The sequence below is a fragment of the Thunnus albacares genome, chromosome 23, assembly GCF_914725855.1.
Source record: "Thunnus albacares chromosome 23, fThuAlb1.1, whole genome shotgun sequence".
NCBI classification, from domain to species: domain Eukaryota; kingdom Metazoa; phylum Chordata; class Actinopteri; order Scombriformes; family Scombridae; genus Thunnus; species Thunnus albacares.
Window position 1 is genome coordinate 21,587,074 of NC_058128.1, and position 20,115 is coordinate 21,607,188.

The following is a 20,115-nucleotide window of genomic DNA, read 5'->3' on the forward strand; positions in this document are numbered from 1 at the left end:
AATTTGCTTAATTAACACAAAGTAGAGCTGAGGCTGATGGGGATGTCATTGTTTTCTAGGTATTTAGCCATACACCAAAGTATTGGAAATACTGAATGACATTTTGAACTGATGGTGGCATTAACAGAAAAGTTAATTATGAGAGATAAATTGATATCGGTACAAAATGTTGTGGTAATCCAACCAATAGTTGTTGAGCCATTTCATTAATAGCTAAAGGAGAAAGTTGTTAGGATTCATCCAGTAGGCAAAATGAAAGTCTGCTTGCCCCAGATGATATAGCACAACTCCAGCCCTGATTAAAAAAGCTTTAATATTTGCATTCAGTTGGAAAAATCTCAGGAAATGATGTGGTTTCTTTGTAATAAATAAAATAAAAAGCAAGCAGTTGGCATGAACAGCATGGCACATACTGAAACTCAAACTTCAATACAAGATCCAAGGAAAACAAACCAGCTCAATCACTCAGAGGGAGATCCTAAAACTGTACATGATGGTCTCCAGGGCTAAACTGAAACAGACCCCTATGTCTCCTTTTCGTAATTAAAAAACACTTCAAGATAAGATACAACTCTAGAGCAGAGCAGTTGTAGCTGGTTTTCTTTCGCATTGAAAGGTCTTGCTATCATTTATCCTAGGGCTACACTTTAAGGAAAACACTTCTTCAGCCTGAGTACTCCAGAAGGGCCAGCTGTAACAAACAACAAATATTCATATTTGTCCTCCTTACAAAACAGAATTTTTCCTAGTCTCTTTATTCAAAGCCAGGGAGAAAATACAAAGGCTGAATGTTCTGCATTAATTACCATGGCTGCAGAAATGAAAAGATATTAAAGTTTGATTACAAAAGACTTACCCTCTCTTTTTGGGGGGTTAATAATTCAATGTTACACTATTTTATTTATTTATTTTTCCTTTCTATCTATATATTGCTGGAAGGTAACAACATAAAAAGACCTTTGAAGACTCATGTTTTGTACCGTTTAAACCTGGACCTTCAAAAAAAGGAAGCATTAAGTTACTTTATATCTATATGATGCAAGCTGCCTGGAGCTTCAGATTATTGTCAACCATATTGAACTGAGCCTTCAACTGACAAATCAATACAATGTATTGTTTTTGTAAATGATAAGATATACCTACCTGGAGAGAAAGAGAGAGAGGGAGACAGAAATAGAGAAGAAACACAATTTGATTTTATCCATTATGGTTAGCTTAGCTTAGCATGTATTTTCATTCACTAGTTTGGCTCAGTGATTTGCGCCAAACACCACAGAGATCCTCAATTGTTTCAAGCTTGTATAAATGCTAACAACTCTACATTACAAAGTCATTTTTCCTTTCTTTACTAAAGTTCTTTCAAACATTTACAATGTAGTCCAACAAAGGTTGTGATATGTAGCACAACAAGCTAGTGAAGGACTGTAAACGGAAAAGGGTTCCTGCACATGCTCAGTGGCGTCTGCCGTACACGGAACTACTCTACTGAGACTGAAAACATGATTGCTGTTATATGTCTTAGGAGCTGTTTCTAAACAAATAATGTGCACAAACTCTTCATAATGAAGGAACATATTCTCCAGTGCAGCGGTGTTGCTCATTGACGAGTTTTTAATAGTTTTTGGACAACAATGGAGGTCTACAGCACATATACGGTATATCAGGCTTGAGATACACACACAATACTTAGTACAGTAGTATCAGGTCATTGTTGGTTTGGCTCTGCACGTGAGACTTGTTGATAATAAGTAAAATACAAAAAAATCACCAGCCTTATCCTTTAAGTAGGTTTAAAACATTGATATGTAACTCTTGCTTCTGTCTTCCAAAGTATGAGAAAGATTAAAGCAAAGACATATATACAATTTAATAAAAGGAGACTTACTATTGCTATAAATGCTGCTTGGTAGTGAGTAAATATTTTAATACTCACAAATGTATATTTTACGAGTAACAGCAACTTCAAACTGCAAGATTTTGTGATTGAACTAAACAAACCAAAATAACTGTTGGAAAAAGAAACAGCATATTGTGAGGCTACTTCAATGCAAAACAGCCCAGCACCTCTCTGTAAAGCCTGTCCTCCCACTAGTAGATGCCCAGCTGGTCCCAGAAGTCACATATATGGTTCCTGGTTCCCACTTGTGCATGTGAACGCACCGTTAGGTTCATGACCAGCCAGCCACTGGTGTCAGAGTAGCGCGGCCAAACGGGCAGACGCTGCTCCCGGCAAAAAGTGGTCTGTTGGGCCCGCGAGGAAGGGTCGCCAGTATGGGAGAACGCACCCCAGTAGCACAGCATCCGATTGGACAGCAGCTTCTCTGGCAGCGACAGTGTGAAGTTAGCCACCGAGGCTGAGTTGAAGAGGAAGGGCAGCTCGGCACCGTGGCAGGTGTGCTGGTAGCAGAACGTCAGACCTGACCAGACGTGGTGGTCTGATGCCACATGGTCGAACACGTACATCCACACCTTGCTGCCTGCTGCTGTGCCGGCACGTGCTGACCTCCTGGATGGACAGAGGAAGACGTAGTCGGTGACGATCTGAAGAGATGGGAGAACAAGAGAGGGATGGTCAGGCTGAGATAACTCACAACACAAATGTGTTTCTGAACTGATTTGAATGATTTTCCTACTTGTTAAAAGTCAAATTTAAATAGGTCCCATATGCAGCATCTGTGTTCCTGTCATTTTATCTGTGCACTTCATGGACAGATGTGACTCACAGCACAGAAACATCGATAATAACTTTACATAAGATGTACCTTTTGCTGTTCCTCTTGAAAAAACATCTCTTCTTCCTCTGATGTCACACACACACTTTCCCTTTTCCAATCTCTCTTGGAATAAAAGTACACAAAACCGCCCACTCATGACCATCATGACTCATTGTGTATCATTCTCTCCCATATTGTGTATTAAATATAATTTCTGTTTTATGCCTTTCCTACCTTTATAAATATCTTTTCTTTTTAAATTTCCTTTGTTAAATTAAGTTACATCTTCCAACGTGTCTGTTGTTGGCTAATAAAGACAGAAAGGAGTTGGTTCAAAAAGCAGCAAACCAATTTGACAGAAATTTGTTGGGCCCTTGGCTTTAGGATCAGTTGATTAGATTTTAGCGATGATCGAGATCTGGCATTCTCAACATGGCTGCTGCATGTGTTGGTTACAGCAACTGCTATTTTTAGGACAATGAAACATGGCAGATAAACCAACAACAAACTGTTATTGCCAGTTACAGTGTTCAGCATTGTTGAAGATTTATGCTTTCCAGTGTATCTTCTAGTTTCAGCAGTATTTTTTTTTTTTATGAAACAAAATGAATAAAACTAATTAGCGTGCCATCTACAAAGAGACAGGCTGAGGGCAGAGCAGCAAAAACTATTGTTCCCTCTCGGCTAAAAAGAAAGCGAAAGAAAATGAAGGTAGACCGTCTTCTTCTGTCTGTTACCTGGAAACCAGTATGCCTTTTTCAGCAGCACACAACCTACTCCCACACAACCGCACATCTGACACCTGAAAACAAAAAAGGCTGACTGTAGGAAGCTGACAGACAGACATGCAGACACACACACACACACACACACACACACACACACACACAGATTCACTTCTTATACTCACGCACCCATTCATGTGTTTCAAGCAGGCACATGCATAAACATATTCGTGTCATGTCACGCTTTGAGTTGGGTACAAGCACAGGTAGACATAAGTTATGTAATGTGCACCATGTATTCAAATATGGTGTTCTTCATTTCCTGTGCTCTCTCCCTTTTGCCCCACCACTATATTTTTCTCCACCTCTGCCTACTTTCTCACGCCAGAGTCTGAAAGAAGTAACCAACTAAAATAACTGCCCATTCCTGCTTGATGACTGGTGTTGCACTTCTATAACAAAGGCCTTTGTTTCTGGTGGGAAATACGAACACGTCTCAGTCATGACCTTTATCAGCTTATGATGTCTATGGTCAGGAGCGGTCAGGAGTGATGTACGTACATGGGTATTTTTGAAATCCCCAAAATACCCATGTTCTCAAAAAAAAAATCCCGTCCACACAAGCACAGTTTTAAAAAAAAAACCTGTGTCCAAGTGAAAACGAAAAAACACAATTTAAACACTGTCAACAGCATGCCAAACCAAACAGGCAGAAATATAACCCTAACCCTAAAGCCATGTTGGCTAATCAGAAGCCTGTAAAAAAGCTATTTCCGGTAGGCTACCTGCAATGGCACATCAAGAAAGGGGGGAATCATATGTGTGGAATTATTCCAAAGTGGAGTTATTCCTAAATATGCAGTTGGAAAAACAAGTAACTGTGCATTTATGTGTAAACATATAAAAAAGTGAGCTGAGGGGAACCGCAGATTTAGGTGATAATTTTGTTTGTCACCATGAGTGACCCCTTTCACACTCATTTGGCCATATTAAAATATTCATTAGTGCAGCTTTAAACATGTTAAAATGTTAACCATACTGGTTACCATTACAGTTGGTTGCCAGTTTATAAGGTAGCTAAAATTAATGCAGTCTTGTTTGTGTGCATAAATTACCTCTAGTCTTGTGCAATTTGATAATAATAAATAAATGATGTATCTGAGTATTTTGAAAATAAATAAATAAATAAAATGTATTATTAAAAATCAGCCAATTCATTTGCTGTTTTCTGTGAGATACTTAAACCAGTTTGGATATTCTCAATCAGAAACCCTTCTGTAGCTCTCTTCTGTAGCTCCATATGCGAGGAGCCTGGTAGTTAATGCTCCCTCTAAAGTGGAATTACTCAATGCATCCCAGACTGCTGGCAGCTTCTCATGGATGAGCTTGTCAGTGATTGAGCTGAAATTCCCTTGATAACAAAAGAAAGTTTAGAGTATCGTTCTCTTTAGTCTGAATCTTTTATAACAGCAGAAGTGTTTTTGATTCTGAAAAAGATATTTCGTGGAGACACTCTTCATAGAGCCGATCTCATACAGTTGCATGGTATGTATGTGTTCAGCTGGATAGAGGATGATCGTGATGGCTGTGCTGTGTTAAGGTAAATTCAGAGATATGGGGTGTGTGTTATTACAGAAAACACACACACACATGGGCAGACCTATAAATGCTACAAAAGGAATAACGCTGATCTCTCCACATCAGCCTGCTCTGTGATGGACTGGTTGACATTTGTGCTGACCCCCCGGTCCTCTGGAGAAGTGCCCTTTATGAAGAGATGCAGGAGGTGTGTGTGTGTGTGTGTGTGTGTGTAGGGGCAAGTTACGGTTGTGATTCCACCGTCTCCCTACTGCACCATGAACTGTGACTGAATACTAAATATGTCCGGGACTGTCACCTCCTGACCCCCTGTCGCTCCCTGAGTCCGCCACCTTGCACTTTGCATCTGAAATGCTGAGAGAAAACTGCTGGAGGCTCTCTTTCTCTTCTATGTCGTCATGCGCCATTCCACCTCTGTATTTACACAGTAATAAAAACTTGAAAGAGGGACATAAACATACCGTAATAAAGCCAAATGATAGAAAAAACTGTAAAAGATGAGTAGAACGACGGAGCCAAGGTGTCATTAATGTCTGATCACAAATTATTGATTTGCTGTCAAATTAATGCAGAGTTACTGTTTCATTAGGAACTGAAATTTCAGATTGTTGTGGCTACTGTTAGGCAGGGCTACAATGCTACAGTGTTAAGAATGGTGTGTGCTTGAAACTAACTAGTTCATACAATATGTTGTCCAACCACATGAAGACAAAAGTGTTTCTAGCTGTTCTGAAACAGCAACAATCAGTGGCCAGAAGAAAAACCTACAAATACAAAGGGGCAAGACGCCATGAATTGCATACAGCTGGGGCGGCTGTGGCTCAGGAGGTAGAGCGGGTCGTCCACTAATCGGAAGATCAGCGGTTCGATTCCCAGCTCCTCCAGTCTGCATGTCGATGCTCCTGATGGCTGTGCCATCAGTGTGTGAATGTGTATGAATGATTAGATTTCCTCTAATGGGCAGGTTGGGACCTTGCATGGTAGCCCCTGTACCCATTCAGCGTATGAATGTGTGTGAATGGGTGAATGTGATTCGTAGTGTAAAAGCGTTTGAGTGGTTGGAAGAATAGAAAGGCGCTATACAAGTACAGTCCATTTACCATTTACATCAGGATAACAGCATGCACTTTCGGATGCTCTAAGAGTTTGGGTTTTGCACTCAGTTGTACAAAACTGAAGAAAGTGAGAGAAGTATTTGATATGAAGAATAAAAAAGAGCATGACAGAGGAGCATATTTTCCCTCACCTCCACATTTTTGACCAATCGCTGTGTGAAAAGGGGGTGGTTGTAGGTTTGAGAAAGATACAAAACTTGTCTCATACAACGCCCCCACTAAGTCCAACATTGGCGAGGTGCAGAGGTAGGAGGTTTAAGACACTTGCAAACTGATCTGGCAAGCACTTCACTTCCTTTAGCAGTTGGCTAGCAGCTGTATTTGGGTATGTTGTTCATTACATTTCTTTCATTTGAAGATGGGCACAAACTAGGGCTAGATGCACATAGTAGGTGTTAGGCTATGAACAATCTAACCTAAAAGGGCCACCTGTAATTAATTTAGACTGATGTACTTTGAATATTGCCCTTTAAACATCATTGTGTTATCCTTGACATCCCTTAAAGCTGCATTACTCTTTTTTTGTTTTGTTTTGTGGCCACATGGAGCCAGAACTTCACGAGCTCAACCTTACACACACATTTGAGATACCATATTTATGATATCTCATAAAGTACTTACAGCTAAGGTGTTAGTGAACAGTTGCCTATTTATAAATTCAGCACACACAGAGCAACATTACCATTAACTTGGAGTCAGTGTCTCTGGCCAACTTCTAAATGTTAATCCAATAATCTCTACTTTTAGCTCTATTTGGTCTCCACCAGCTCCTGGGGTAAATATCTGGATCTATAGCCTCTAAATGGTCAAATATGTTCACCAGCTAGTTGCTAACTTTGTCTGTTTGCTGTTTAGTGCTGAGCAGGTCATGTACAGTTGATTTCTTTAGATCTTTTTGCTGAGAACAGCTGACTGCTGTGGCTTAAATGAGGTACTGAGAGGAACTTCAGAGTCGGGTGAAAATTATCTGTAGGTTTGTCACCACAAGCAATTTCACATTACACATTGTCATTTGATCCATTGTTCATATAATAACACTGATTAATGCAGCTTTAAAGATGTTAAAATAATGTTTGCCATTACAGTTAGTAGCTTGTTTAATCCTGCCTTCGGTTTTTCTTGACACTGTTTTGATACAACTTTGTCATTTGGACTGTAGATTGTCTAGTTGAATTGTATTATATTATGTTATAATGAGGTATGTTTCTAATATTTAGTCTACTATCATTAATACAAATGTCACCCAGTCAGTGTTTCTTCCTCATCCAGTTCTTAGTTCATCTGTGATTCCAGGGCTGATCCCTCCTGTCACTGTAGATGTTCATGAGAGACGAGTCACTTCTTAGCGCGAGCAGTCAGGCTGCATCTCAGCCCTCAGCAACTCCCTGTCTGCAGGTGGTCCTCATGCTTCTCCCATACAAATGATGGAGGAGGAGGAGGAGGGGGGAAATCGGTCTGCCTTGAAGTCAGACTTTGAGAGAAGCTGGAGTTGTAGCTCCCTCTGTAGGCAAAACATAGGATGTGTTTGTGGACTGAAGGCTGCAAAGTCTGTTGAATGGTGCAAAACTTTTGTTCAAGCTCGAGTTGGACAGCAGCAAATATACTGCAAGTGATTCCTTAATGTTCTTGAAGAAATGTGGCATTTTTCAACTAACAAATCACAGCAGAAAAGAACAACTGTTTCAATTCCCCATCAGCCTTGATAGGTGCAGAGAGGCTGGAGAGAGCACAGGAGACAGCTGGGTCCTTGTTACACACCAAGCTCCTGCTGGGTGGGATATTGATCATGCATGACCACCTGTATTTTACTTATTCTATTTTCTCTACACTTAAATTAGAGTGTCCTGCAGCAGAGAAAATACAGGCTTATAAGTGACTTTTTCATAATTAGCCTTTAGTCTCTAAACCCTGTAAAAAGATGACAGGCCTGCATATTTAGTGCCATATTTTCAATCACTGAATTTCATTATTCTTGCTCGTGTCTGGTGTATTTATGTGTGCGTTGACGAAGATGTGAAAAAAAATATAATAGGTGTGGGAGAAAGTTTTGGGATGTTCTCTTAATGAGGGAATATTCTGCACATTTCCAGATCTGTATTTTTAATCCCAGGCTCTACTGGAAAATCTTTGAATGTTTACATTACATTTACATTTTTAAAACACTCCTTATTTATCTTATACTGGGTCTTTATACAGCCCCTCAGTTCAGCCTCTTTCTGAAACAGGCTGTTTAAGCTCCTCTCTCTTTAAGACACCCCTCCAGATGAGCCCGCTCTGCTCTGATTGGCCAGCTCTTGGATGCTGCTCCTCGGCAGACATCTGTCGGCTCTGGAGGCTACATCATGGATGTACAAAGAGAACTGGATACTGGAACAGTGCTGGGCTTTGAAGCAAATTTGACATAGCGGCCAAACCATGTAATTACAATGTCACATGATGCACACTGGCCCAAAACGACTTTTTCCCATAGACTTACACTGTGAAAGAGACGTCTATAATTCAGCGGATGAATCTTTTTGAGCATCACAACCCCCACAAAATGACTTGTTTCACTATTAGAATTTGATCCATTCGGTCTGATCACATTTCGAAAGTCTAGAAAAGCTGCACGTTGGCACATGTGGCCCATGGAGCATGTGCAGTATGTTTTCATCCGGCTAATTTCTTTACAGTGGGAAGTGGCTTTTTTGGCTTCATGTGCCACTGAGGAACTTTCATAACAGGGCCCCGCCTCCAAAGCTTTTTCTCGTTCTTTACTCAAAATGTCAACTTTTCAAATACATGTTTAAGCCGACATCTGATCCGAAATATGAGAGTGGACAACACAAATAAGACATGTAAAAACCTTTGCAACAACCTTAGCAACCAAGGCTACAGAAACAACCGCGGTTTACAGTGTTTAATCCAATAGTTATTGAGTTATTGAGATATTTCATTCTTACAAAGTGGATCATCCTTATACCCAAAATGTTAGCAAGGCTGCTGTTTGGCATAGTATATATATATATATATATATATAAGCTACAAAGAGTCATACTGAGATAATATTTGTGTCATTCATGTGTGCAAGCTGTCATCAATTGAAATGCTGAAATTGAATGAAAGCAGGAGAAACTTTTTCACTAGAAATCCTAAGTGAGCAGCAGCTTACAATGTAATGAACGGGATTCCTTGTTCATTGCTATAATTGTAAATGGGATGTGGAGTCACATGAGTGTAATTTGTCCAACAAACAGCAAAAAGCATTAGCATCTTGTTTTTAATTCTATATGATAAAAGCTGTTTAGACATGATTTCTGTTCCATGACTTCACCCACTGAGGTCTAAGTCAACAAATGAGATTATTTTCCCTTCAGTTTTCTGCACCTGTAGTTTGGACTCTGCAGTTTTAGACATAGCATCAGCTGAATTGTTAATCAAAAGCTCCAGCTCTTACCTGAGCTAGCATATCCCTGCGGTCAGCGTCCTTGTACAGGGGCAGGTACTTGTGCAGGATCCGCAGTGCATGATGTTTGAAAATGGCTGTTATGTACACAGTGGACTCCACAGCAGAGACAGGCTTGCTGAAGACGCCATACACAAAGATCACACCCTCTTCTGAGGTCGTACCTGCAGAACAGAAACAAAGTCTCAGTCAGAATTAACAAGTAGACTGTTGTGTTGCCTGAAGCCTTCCTGCTACTCACTTGCACAATCTTTCTGTTGTCTGATTGTCACTGGGTTTAAAAATCCATCTGTAAAATGTATTATTATGACTGTAGGCAATTTTAGACTAACAAGTAATTATGCTTCAACTATCACCTTGATTCATGTTCTTAACACCTTACGAACATATTACAGCACTCACACTTTTTAAGAGTGAACATTGCCTTAAGCCTTGTTGTGATCTTGGGAATTTCTGCATCGCATCTTGTTATAACGAGAACCAGGGGGAGTTTAGCACAGAGGAAACAGTGTGAGATTTGCCAGACTGGCAAGAGGTTGCTCTTAGGGCATAGCAAGCCCACAATGATTTAATCAAACTAATTGCTGAAATATCTAGTAGAAAAAATGTCACTTTTTTCCCCACATCTAATCGTTTACATTGGAGTATGCCATAGGCCACGTGGTGCATCTGTATTCTAGATCTTTGTGGTATGTCATTAGAGCAGTGGTCAGTGTGTTGGACTAAGTGAAATTTCAACCTGATGATGGCACCAGAGGAAAAGTCAGGGAATCATCAAGCTGAATACAATTCATCCTGTTAGAAACATATGACCATCTGTACCAAATTGTATGGTGATTCATCCAATAGTTATTGAATTGTTGATATATTTCACTCTGTGTGTGCAACTGCACCAGTAATGCGCAATTCAGTCTAAAATGAAAGGGCCTTAAAGTGGCTCCTGCATTAATCCTGAAGCCCTGGTTTGAACAGAGCCCTATAGTTTTTAAGTTAAAATTTTTAATATTTCAGTTGATATGTGTTCATGGTGCATATTTTTAAATAATTTTGCATTCATCATGATATATTGGTGGTTATGAACACAGAATGGACACAACTAATGATTTTTAATACCTACATATAATTTGGAGGAAAGCATTTTATGCCTATTGTATTTAAAGTGCAGTGTGTAGAATTTAGTGGCATCTAGTGGAACAGACTTGGCAGAAATGGGATATAATATTCATAAGTATGTATAATCACATGAAAATAAGAATCACTGTGTTTTTGTAACCTTAGAATGAGCTCTTTATATCTACATAGAGAGTGGGCAGCTTCCAAAGAGCCCACCATGTTGCGCCGCCATGTTTCTACAGTAGCCCTGGACAGATAAACCAAACACTGGCTCTAAAGAGGGCCTTTTACGTCTTTCGTGAGTTTCGCAGCCACCGTAGGTTCTCCTACATGCTTGGAAGGGGAGGGTGAGGGGAGGGGTATTCAGTTGGTTGCAATCTGCAACCTCACCACTAGAGGCTACTAAATCCTACACACTGCACCTTTAATGACAGTAAAGAGGTTACAAGAAATGAGGAAGGTCTGCTGCAGGAATCAGATCATGGACATTGTAGTTATGTGGCAAGCATCTTAACCAGTAGGCTATCGGAGCACACCATAATTAATCAATTGTATTAATGACAATGAAATATATGAAGTATGAAGTAAAAATATGCATTCAATCAAATTATAACACATAAAATGGAGTGGGATGTAGGGCTAATTAGGGGCCCACAATTCACTTTTGCCCTGGGCCCCACAAGCAGCTTAATCCGGCCCTGACTGTTGGGTGGTTTGATCTATAGCAATGTGTGATGGCCTCTTGTTCTGTGTCTTACCCAGCAGCACTGGCTTTTCTTTCTGCCAGTGGCCCTTCTGGAAGGCAGTGACAGCCTGCTCTTTTATTAACTCCCCATCGATATATGGACCCCACGTCTCAAAAACCTCCAGGAACCTGAACGGGTTCACAATCTTGGAACCTGAGATCAAAAACACATCAGTTAGATAAAAAAAGAGCAGGGAGCTTGATAACTAAAATATAAAGAGGTCTGACAGAAAGAACTGTGGAGTTAAACATCACTATGCTAAACACTGTAATAATAATCCTGCTTCTCCTTAGATTCTTTAAAAGTCATCATAGATGAAAAGTCTTATCATGGTCTTTTTGTTCCACATTTTTGGGCCTGAAAGTGAATTCAGACAGGCAGATAACTGCAGCAGATGACATCATCACAGAGTCACTGATATTGATCAATAACTCTGTCGAGCCTGCAGATATATTACAGTCATTTTGTGCTGTGAGGCAGTAAAATCCCTCTAATTTCCCCTTCAGAGGCCCACTACTCCTCAGATTTCATGATTTTGTTTTCCCAATATGTCACAGCAAAAGATATAAATGTTTTTAATCAACTTTTGCAGATAAGCACACTCCAGTATATCCTGTCGTCTTATGTAAGTGTGTGGGCAGCCCTTGGCGTTGTTCTAAAATTGGTGTGTGTGGGCTGGTGTTTGTTGCGTCCTACTTGTTTTCATCTGGGCAGCCAGGACGGCCTGCGGAGTGAGAGACAGCAGGCAGACGATGTCACTGACAGAGCAGTTGGTCTGTTTAGCGAAGTTCTTCCCCAGCCTCAGGGCGTCGTGTCTAGGAGAGAAAAACAAAATTACAGCTCAGCTTGAAGTTTTCTCTAAGCATTCTGGGAATATCCCTGCAGGAGCTCAATGTGTACCACTCTCATTTTATTTAGAAAAAAAAAAAGGAAAACTCCTCCTTTTGACAGATCAATGTGTTTTGATTCAATAATGTTTTGTAACCCACAGCCAGGGACAGATCAGACACGTCAGTATCATCCCAAGCTCGATGCTTCTTTACCTGGTCTTCAGAGGGATGGAGAAGGGCAGACTCTGCAGGACGGCTTGTTTAAACAGAGGCTTGCTGCTCTGGATCATCAGGTGAAGACTCACCGACTGAGCGCCAGCACTCTCTCCAAATATTGTTACCTGGCACAAAACACAACACACAGAGACTTAGTATTAAAAGCCACACTGGGCACCCTTGGATTTTGGCAATTAGAGGTATAAACTCTTTAAAAATGTGTGCAAGCTTCACTTCTCAGCAACCCCATAAAGTGACATCAGTAAACTGCACACAGTATGCTGCTATTTTTTCAGTCTAGCTTGTTTGTCATATTTTATAATAAAATAAATAAATGAGAGAAGAAAAAAATAATGGTAAGTCCAATTTTCTTTAGTTCTGTTGAGAAATCCTTCCTATTATGACTGTGACTGAGTTTAGACCAACATGAAATTACAGTTGTGCTGCACTTTTCAGTTTGTGCTTTGCATTTTTTTTATCATTCCCTGTCAACAATATACTGATTTTAAATTAATTAGGTCATCAGTACTCAAGGTACCCTGTCAATCATTAGCACTTTTCAGCATTCAGCAGAACAGGAAATCAATGTCAGGACACTAGCTGAAAGTTGCTGAAAGATCTGTTAAGAATTAAGTAAGTAACCATTAGATGATATATACAGTATACTATAATCAAGTTGAGTTACAGCTAAAGATTATTTTCATTATTGATTAATCTGCCCATTATTTTCTTGATTAAGGGTTTAGTCTACAGAGTGTCAAAAAAGTGTGAGATGCCAATGCGATGTCATCAATTATCTTGATTTGTCTGACCAACAGTCCAAAACCTAAAGATATTCTATTTCATATCACATAAAACAAAGAAAAACAGCAAATTCTCATGCTGGAACTGGGAAATGTTTGGCAATTTTTGCTTGCAAAATGACTTAAAACGATTAATTGATCGTCAACATAGTTGTTTTTCTGTCCATCAACTAATCATTTCAGCTCTAAAGTAGAGATGAAATGAGAGAAGTCGTGTTATCACATTTTTATACAACTTTCTAATTTTCACAACAGTAGCAAATATTGAATGAAGATAAATGTTTTGGAATTAAGCATATTCTTCAGAATCAACATGATTTTTGATATAGCAATCTGCAAAGCTATGCCAGCTTTACTATTTCCTGTGTCAATGCTTGTGGTCATTTTCCATATTTTTTCCTTGTGTTTCTCCTTTTATTTATGCATATTGGTTTGAAGAAATTAAAAAAAAAGAGTGCATGTCTTTGTAACCATTGTAAAACCCAACACACTGTTTTGTTATTGTAGAAAAATAAGTGGAATCATTACTGGAGATTTTTAAAAGAACACAATGCAAAATAAAAAGATGTTTCTTTGAAGTTAGAAAATTAAATACAGAGCTCCAAAAAATACACTGAATGACTGTCATATTTCTAGATAATTACTGTGTGTGTGTGTGTGTGTGTGTGTGTGTGTGTGTGTGTGTGTGTGTGTGTGTGTGTGTGTGTGTGTGTGCATGCGTGTGTGTGTAAACTTGCTTGCCTTGCTGGGGTCACCTCCAAACATTGCAATGTTCTGTTGGATCCAAAGTAGAGCTGCCTGCTGGTCCAAGACCCCATAATTCCCTGCAGCTGAAGTGTGAGGGTCTTTGCCCGACACGAGGAATCCAAATGCACCTTAAATCATGCATCAGTTCACATGATCAGCAACACATAATTGACTCCAGCAAGACATTCATTTCCTGAGTTCCAAATTACCGTTCACATATCACTGCTCCTGTTTTGTGTCTTGCAGGAAAGCAGAGCAATTACCAACAGACTCAGTCATTTAAAATAATGACACGCACACATTATCCAGCATCATACTGTCTCATGCACACAGACACCCACACACCCACACTCCACCATAAACACACCATTATTTTAACTAAGTGATTAATGTCTTCCACGAGATGCCTGTTTGTTGCCTTTACCAAGCCAACTCCAGTGCTAAAGTTCATCCTTCCTTTATCTCTGCACATACAGGACAATTTAGAAAAGGGTCATTAAATGACATAATACACAGATAACCAATAGATTTATAACGTAAAATACCACCAGACTTCCTCACCCAGTCGGTACTCCACGCTTACAACAACAGTGTGGGTGAAGTTACTGAGGAAACGTCCATCATACAGTGGCTTGGAGGCAGAGCCTGCAATGAAATCCCCACCATGGATCCACACCATGACAGGCAGCAGACTCCGCAGAGGGGAGCTAAAGTTCACATCCAGAGGGACGAAGATGTTGAGGTAGAGACAGTCTTCGCTGACCTTTTTGGGGCATGAGAAGACATAATGTTCGTTCAGTTCTGTTCACTTAGAATCAATAATTTGTGGAGTTCTAGCCTTAAGTTGCTTATCTGTTCATCAGGTAAGCTTTCAAATAAAAATAAAGTATAAGCACATATTTTTATGACTAAGTAAAGTTAATTTAAAGCTCAATGAAAAGTGCAATTTGAAAGAGGAGGTGGCTAATATAATGAGGCCTAGCATTCTCGCCAACTAAAAAAATGTAATCTCAGCCTTCCAGGTTCAAACTTCCTAGTTAGCAACTATTAGCAATCATATATTCTTTGGGCTTAAGTTTTTCAGTTAGCTAGCTTATATGCAGCAGCAAGTTGGCCTTAGAATGCATTCATGCTATGTTGGTAAAATGGGACCAAGACCAAGAAAAGCTTCCATTATTCCAACTTGGTGGTGTTACCTCCTGCTGCTAGCCATGTACACCATTTAAAAGGTGCAGTGTGTAGGATTTAGTGGCATTTAGTGATAAGGTTGCAGATTGCAACCAACTGAGTACCCCTCCCCTTCCCCTTCTAAGCATGTAGGAGAACCTGTGGTGGCCATGAAACTTGCGAAAAATGCAAAAAACGCAAAAGGCCCTCTCTAGAGCCAGTGTTTGGTTTGTCCATTCTGGGCTACTGTAGAGACATGGCAGTGCAATGTGGTGGCCTCCGTGGAAGGCATGGATGTATTATAAGATCTAGATACTGGACCAGAAATGGCACCCATTCAGTCCTATAATAATTGCTCAGCTGGCACATACACCAAAAAAAAGGCTTCCGGGTTTGCTTACATGTTGTGCAGCCCACTGGATATGTCCAGTGGTGTTTTCCCCCCATCGGCCCTGCCCGCAAGCTCCTGCTCGGCCCATAGACTTTACATTGTCATGACGTCACAGATTTTAAAATTGCTTTTCTCAGCTTGAGGAAAGTTTGATGAATATAAATGTAAATACTTTTTGGGCCACAGGGGTATTTTTCGCTGCAATACAACAAGTGGGCACTGGGAAAAATTGGCTGCAAGGCTGAGCTGCAGAGCCCTGTACAGCTCTTAAAATAGATATAAAAAGGGATATAAAGGGCTCATTCTAAGGCAAGGAAAACACAGCAATTCAGTTGATTATGCACTAATGAAAACGTACTTATGAATATCATATTCCATTTCTGCCAAGTCCATTCTACTAGATACCAGTTCTACACACCGCACCTTTACACACCTTTAAGTTACTTGCATTGACCATTTGCTCAACTCCTCCCCAAAATAACAATTGTCCAATCATAGTTTAGAAACTAGGCACAGCTGAACTGTCATGATAGGAATTTATCAGCATCTTAAAGCCGGTGTGCATGAAGTTTTAGTAAGAACAACGCTCCATATATAAAGAGTTTATGATGGTTTGGTCTTTGTTTCTTTTATAATCTCTCCAAATCAAAAAGCACAATATAAAGAGTGTAAGGAATGAATTTTTTGTCCGTTCCTCTGTAAGCTGTAAGCTACAGTAATAACCTGACCCAGCTTCCAAGACCATTCTACATTAGCCTACATTATAATGTGGAGTAATGTTTAAAAAGAGGCCCCTAAATCTAACCTTTGTCTTGTTTGTCCAAGTATGTAAGCTAGCAGCTAAACAGGGTCATGTAAAGATGAAATAACAGTAAAAATGCAATAGGACTATCTGTACACAATACAATAATTCTGTCTTTTTCTATATCTTCTTCATCAACTGGTAAGGATATTGAGTTTTTGCCTGGGACATGTACCTTTAGCTTAAGCACAACATGATGTAGGAAACCATCAAAGTGCATATTTCACATCCATTTACAGGGTTCTGCTTTTAAGTGAGTCAGCTTGAAACATAAGTCAGCCAGAGACAGCGCTCTCAACCAACTCATGAAGCTATCGTTAGCTTAATTAGCTAATTATCTACGGCTGATAAAATCTGTCAGTAACAGTTTGCCTACCACTGTCAAGGCCCAATTGTTTCAAAAATGACAAAGATTTTCGGGGGGCCCGTTATCATGGTAAACTGTGTATGTAATGTACTAAAAAAGGAAAACCTGGCAGTAATTAAGTAGGGGTGGGCTTAGTAAATGGTCAGTTAACTTTTAGCTTTTTTTGTTACATATTTGTAGCAGTGACACCACGTACAAACAGTGTACATAAATACAAACTCCTTTTAAACTCCCTTTAAATCAACCACATTGATTGTATTAGTGTTAATATAGTGATGATGTATTTGCTTTGTGGCTTGCAATGGTTTGTTGACACTGTACAACTGTTGACAAGACACCTCAAACTAGATAGATAGATAGATGACAGAGGTGAGGTGTTGTAGTGTGTTACTGCTTTGGGCAGGAAATATTTCCTGTGTTGGTGCTTGTGACAGCGAAGCTGAACCAGTCTGTTAGAGAAAGAGCTCTGCTGTCTGTCCAGTAGGTGGTGGAGAGGGTCGTCAGAATTATTCATAAAAGGAAAACAGTTTGTTCAGTGTACTCCTCTCCACCATAACTTCAAAGGTGTCTGGTTTGCAACAAGTTACAAAGCCGGCCTTCTTAATCAGTTTATTAAGTCTGTTGGTGTCATCAGCTCCAGTACTGTTCCACCAGAATACTACAGCAAAGTACGGTGAAAGGGCCACAACAGACTGGTAGAAGATTTCCAATATCTCGCTGCACATGTTGAAGGATCTCAACTTCCTCAGGAAATAGAGTCTGTTCATCCCCTTCTTATATACAGCCTCGGTGTTGGTCTTTCAGACGATGTGGAAGCCCAAATACTTGTAGTCCTCTACCACACCAACATCCTCTCCCAGAATACACAGGGGTTGTGTAGCCGCCCTCTTCCTTCTGAAGTCGATCACCATCTCCCTGGTCTTGGCCATGTTCAGAAGCAGATGATTTCTTCCAGACCACTCCACAAAATCATCCACCAGTATTCTGTACTCCTTTTCCCACCCATCACTTATACACCCAACCACTGCAGAGTCGTCAGAGCACTTCTGCAAGTGGCATAACACAATTGTACTGAAAGTCTGAGGTGTACAAGGTGAAAAAGGAAGGGAGACAGCACATTCCCGATGTGGAGCTCCTGTACTACTCTCCACCATTTCAGACACAGCACTGCCCAGTCGGACAAACCACAGTCTGCCTGTCAGGTAGTCAGCAATCCAGGAGATGGCGGACGTGTCTACCCTCATTGCTTGCAGATTGCTCACTTGTGGCATTATCAATTTTTAAATCACGAAATTTTTATATTTGTAAAACTTTCCCAGAGCCTGTAAAAGCTATTTTTATGTGTGTAATGTCATTAAATAGTGTCGTAACTACCATTGAAGACACTGAGGTCCTATATTTTATTCATCAGAAAATGGGGGTTATAGTAACCTGGGGGACGTTATATTCTTTTTTATTTTTTAAAAATATTTTATGTACTGATTACTGTAATTATAGACTCCGCATATTTAAATTAATACACTTTTAAGAAAATATGAAGTCTTTTCCCACAGTCTAACAGGGAACTGAACAAATAAAATATGAAAAATCCAAATACTTGAGAGCATTTTATAAATGCTTTCTTTTGGTGCATTGAGGAAACTTGGGGAACTTGGACTCTTGGCCTCAGTGTTTCTAAAATCCTGGCTCCGGCCCTGCAGGGAGAGGCTGTGCATGTGACATGGGCCACACAACATGGAAGCAAACCAGAAAGAGAGAAAACACCTTTTTGGTATAGACTGGATGTTCAGCTTTCACTGGAATGAATGGACGCCATTTCTGAGTCCAGAATCCAATTTTTGTAATACATCCATGGGTTAGCTCACACGCCCAAAAATATTGCTGGTTCTTTAGCTCTGTGCACTATCAACCAGATTTATGTGTCCACAGTATCTTTGACTTTGAGAAAGGTTATCTGAAACTCTAATCTGTTTTCAGGGCAATAGGGCCCTTTTCTGTCACTGTAGTACAACTGTCATCTTGAATTTGTTGGTGATCTATGAGGTGAAACTGCAGCCAAAATACCCTATAATGCAAACATGCTAATTATACCCTGAAGTCAAATATCACAACAGCATGCAAATAAGTGAGAAATTGTGATGTTGCTTACTTTTTGAGGACACTCTGCAATGATGGGTCCTCTGCAGGCCTGCATGCATGCCGCCCTGGGGAAGGTGGCATCATAAACTCCCGGCCAAGGACTCACAGGTCTGGGGGCCTTCCAGCGGTAGGCTCCAACAGGGGGGTCTGCAAATGGTATCCCATAGAATATATAAGCCTTATCCACTGTAATCCCCTTGATCTGGCCATCTTTGGTTAACACCACAGGTCCAGGAGCCCCATTATTATCCTGATTGACTGATTTGTCCTTGGTTTCCTCTGTGATCGAGAGGACCTCTGGGCGTCCCGGCTCCTTGAGGGAGTTTATCTCAAAGTCTTGGTTGATGATGAACGGCTCATCTCTCAACAGCAGCCCGGGGTAGATTCTTCTCAGAAAGCTGACAAGGTCGATGTCATCATCATTTTTCGTTGCCTCTCCAGAGGCCAAAACTAAACTTAGTGTGCACAGCAGCAGCAAACAGTGCCAGCTCTCCATATTGTGCTAGAATACTCTTATACTTCCCCAGACCCTGCTGCTCAGATCATAATTTGACTTGAATTATGTCCCAGCTGAGGTAGAAAAGTCGCAGCCCCTACAAGCCTGCAGCCCGAAACTCTCCACAGACTGTGCATACTTGTGACTCCAATTTGGCTGGCTGCTTGTTAAGATTTATCAGACAAAAGTTGCTCTGTCTGTCTGTGTTCAGTGCCGTTAAGTAGTCCCTGGACAGCTGGACATGGACACTGTAATGCGGGACCACTAATAGAGGACAAGTCGTCTTTGCTTTGCTTAATGTAATCACAAAGTCACACAGAGTACATTGGGATAAATTATACAGCAGGCTTCATGGAGGAAAACTTATTTTTTTACATTTTCTTTCTCATTTGCCATTCAAGTTTGCATGTTACTGATGTTTAATTAAAGCAAGAAAATACTATATTTGTGTGCCTCTTGACTGCAGATAGTAGACTGTAATTTTGCATTAAGGTGTACACTGCCACCCACAGGCCTTCTGTACCACAACATGCAGTAGTGATTCCCATTCTTGGGGTCTGGTCTGATATTTTTGCTTTTTCTTATGAAATACTGAATATTCAGAAACCTGAAGCTTTCAGAAACCTTTAAATCAAATAATCTGAGAGGGAAAAACTAACAACTCATGTCGACACTAAAATTATAATATGTGATGAGGTAC

General features: G+C 40.2%; 1 protein-coding gene across 1 annotated transcript; it reads right to left on the reverse strand.

The window, feature by feature from the left end:
* Positions 1-1,601: 1,601 nt before the first annotated feature.
* On the reverse strand, positions 1,602-19,925 carry LOC122975500 (cAMP-regulated D2 protein). Its single transcript, XM_044343954.1, has 8 exons — positions 18,930-19,925; positions 14,615-14,816; positions 14,048-14,181; positions 12,501-12,628; positions 12,154-12,272; positions 11,470-11,610; positions 9,590-9,762; positions 1,602-2,541 (listed from the first exon to the last, which is right to left on the reverse strand). Exons 1-8 carry the CDS (start codon positions 19,413-19,415, stop codon positions 2,089-2,091), a joined length of 1,836 nt encoding a protein of 611 aa, XP_044199889.1. The 5' UTR covers positions 19,416-19,925; the 3' UTR covers positions 1,602-2,088.
* Between the last annotated feature and the right edge of the window lie 190 nt (positions 19,926-20,115).

Coding starts and splice junctions, on each gene's coding strand:
- LOC122975500 (XM_044343954.1), bottom strand. CDS start 19,415: ATGGAGAGCTGGCACTGTTTGCTGCTGCTGTGCACACTAAGTTTAGTT. Junction 12,629..14,047: donor TTGGAGGTGACCCCAGCAAG/GCAAGCAAGTTT, acceptor GTTTTGTGCCAG/GTAACAATATTTGGAGAGAG. Junction 9,763..11,469: donor AGAAAAGCCAGTGCTGCTGG/GTAAGACACAGA, acceptor TCTGTTCTGCAG/GTACGACCTCAGAAGAGGGT.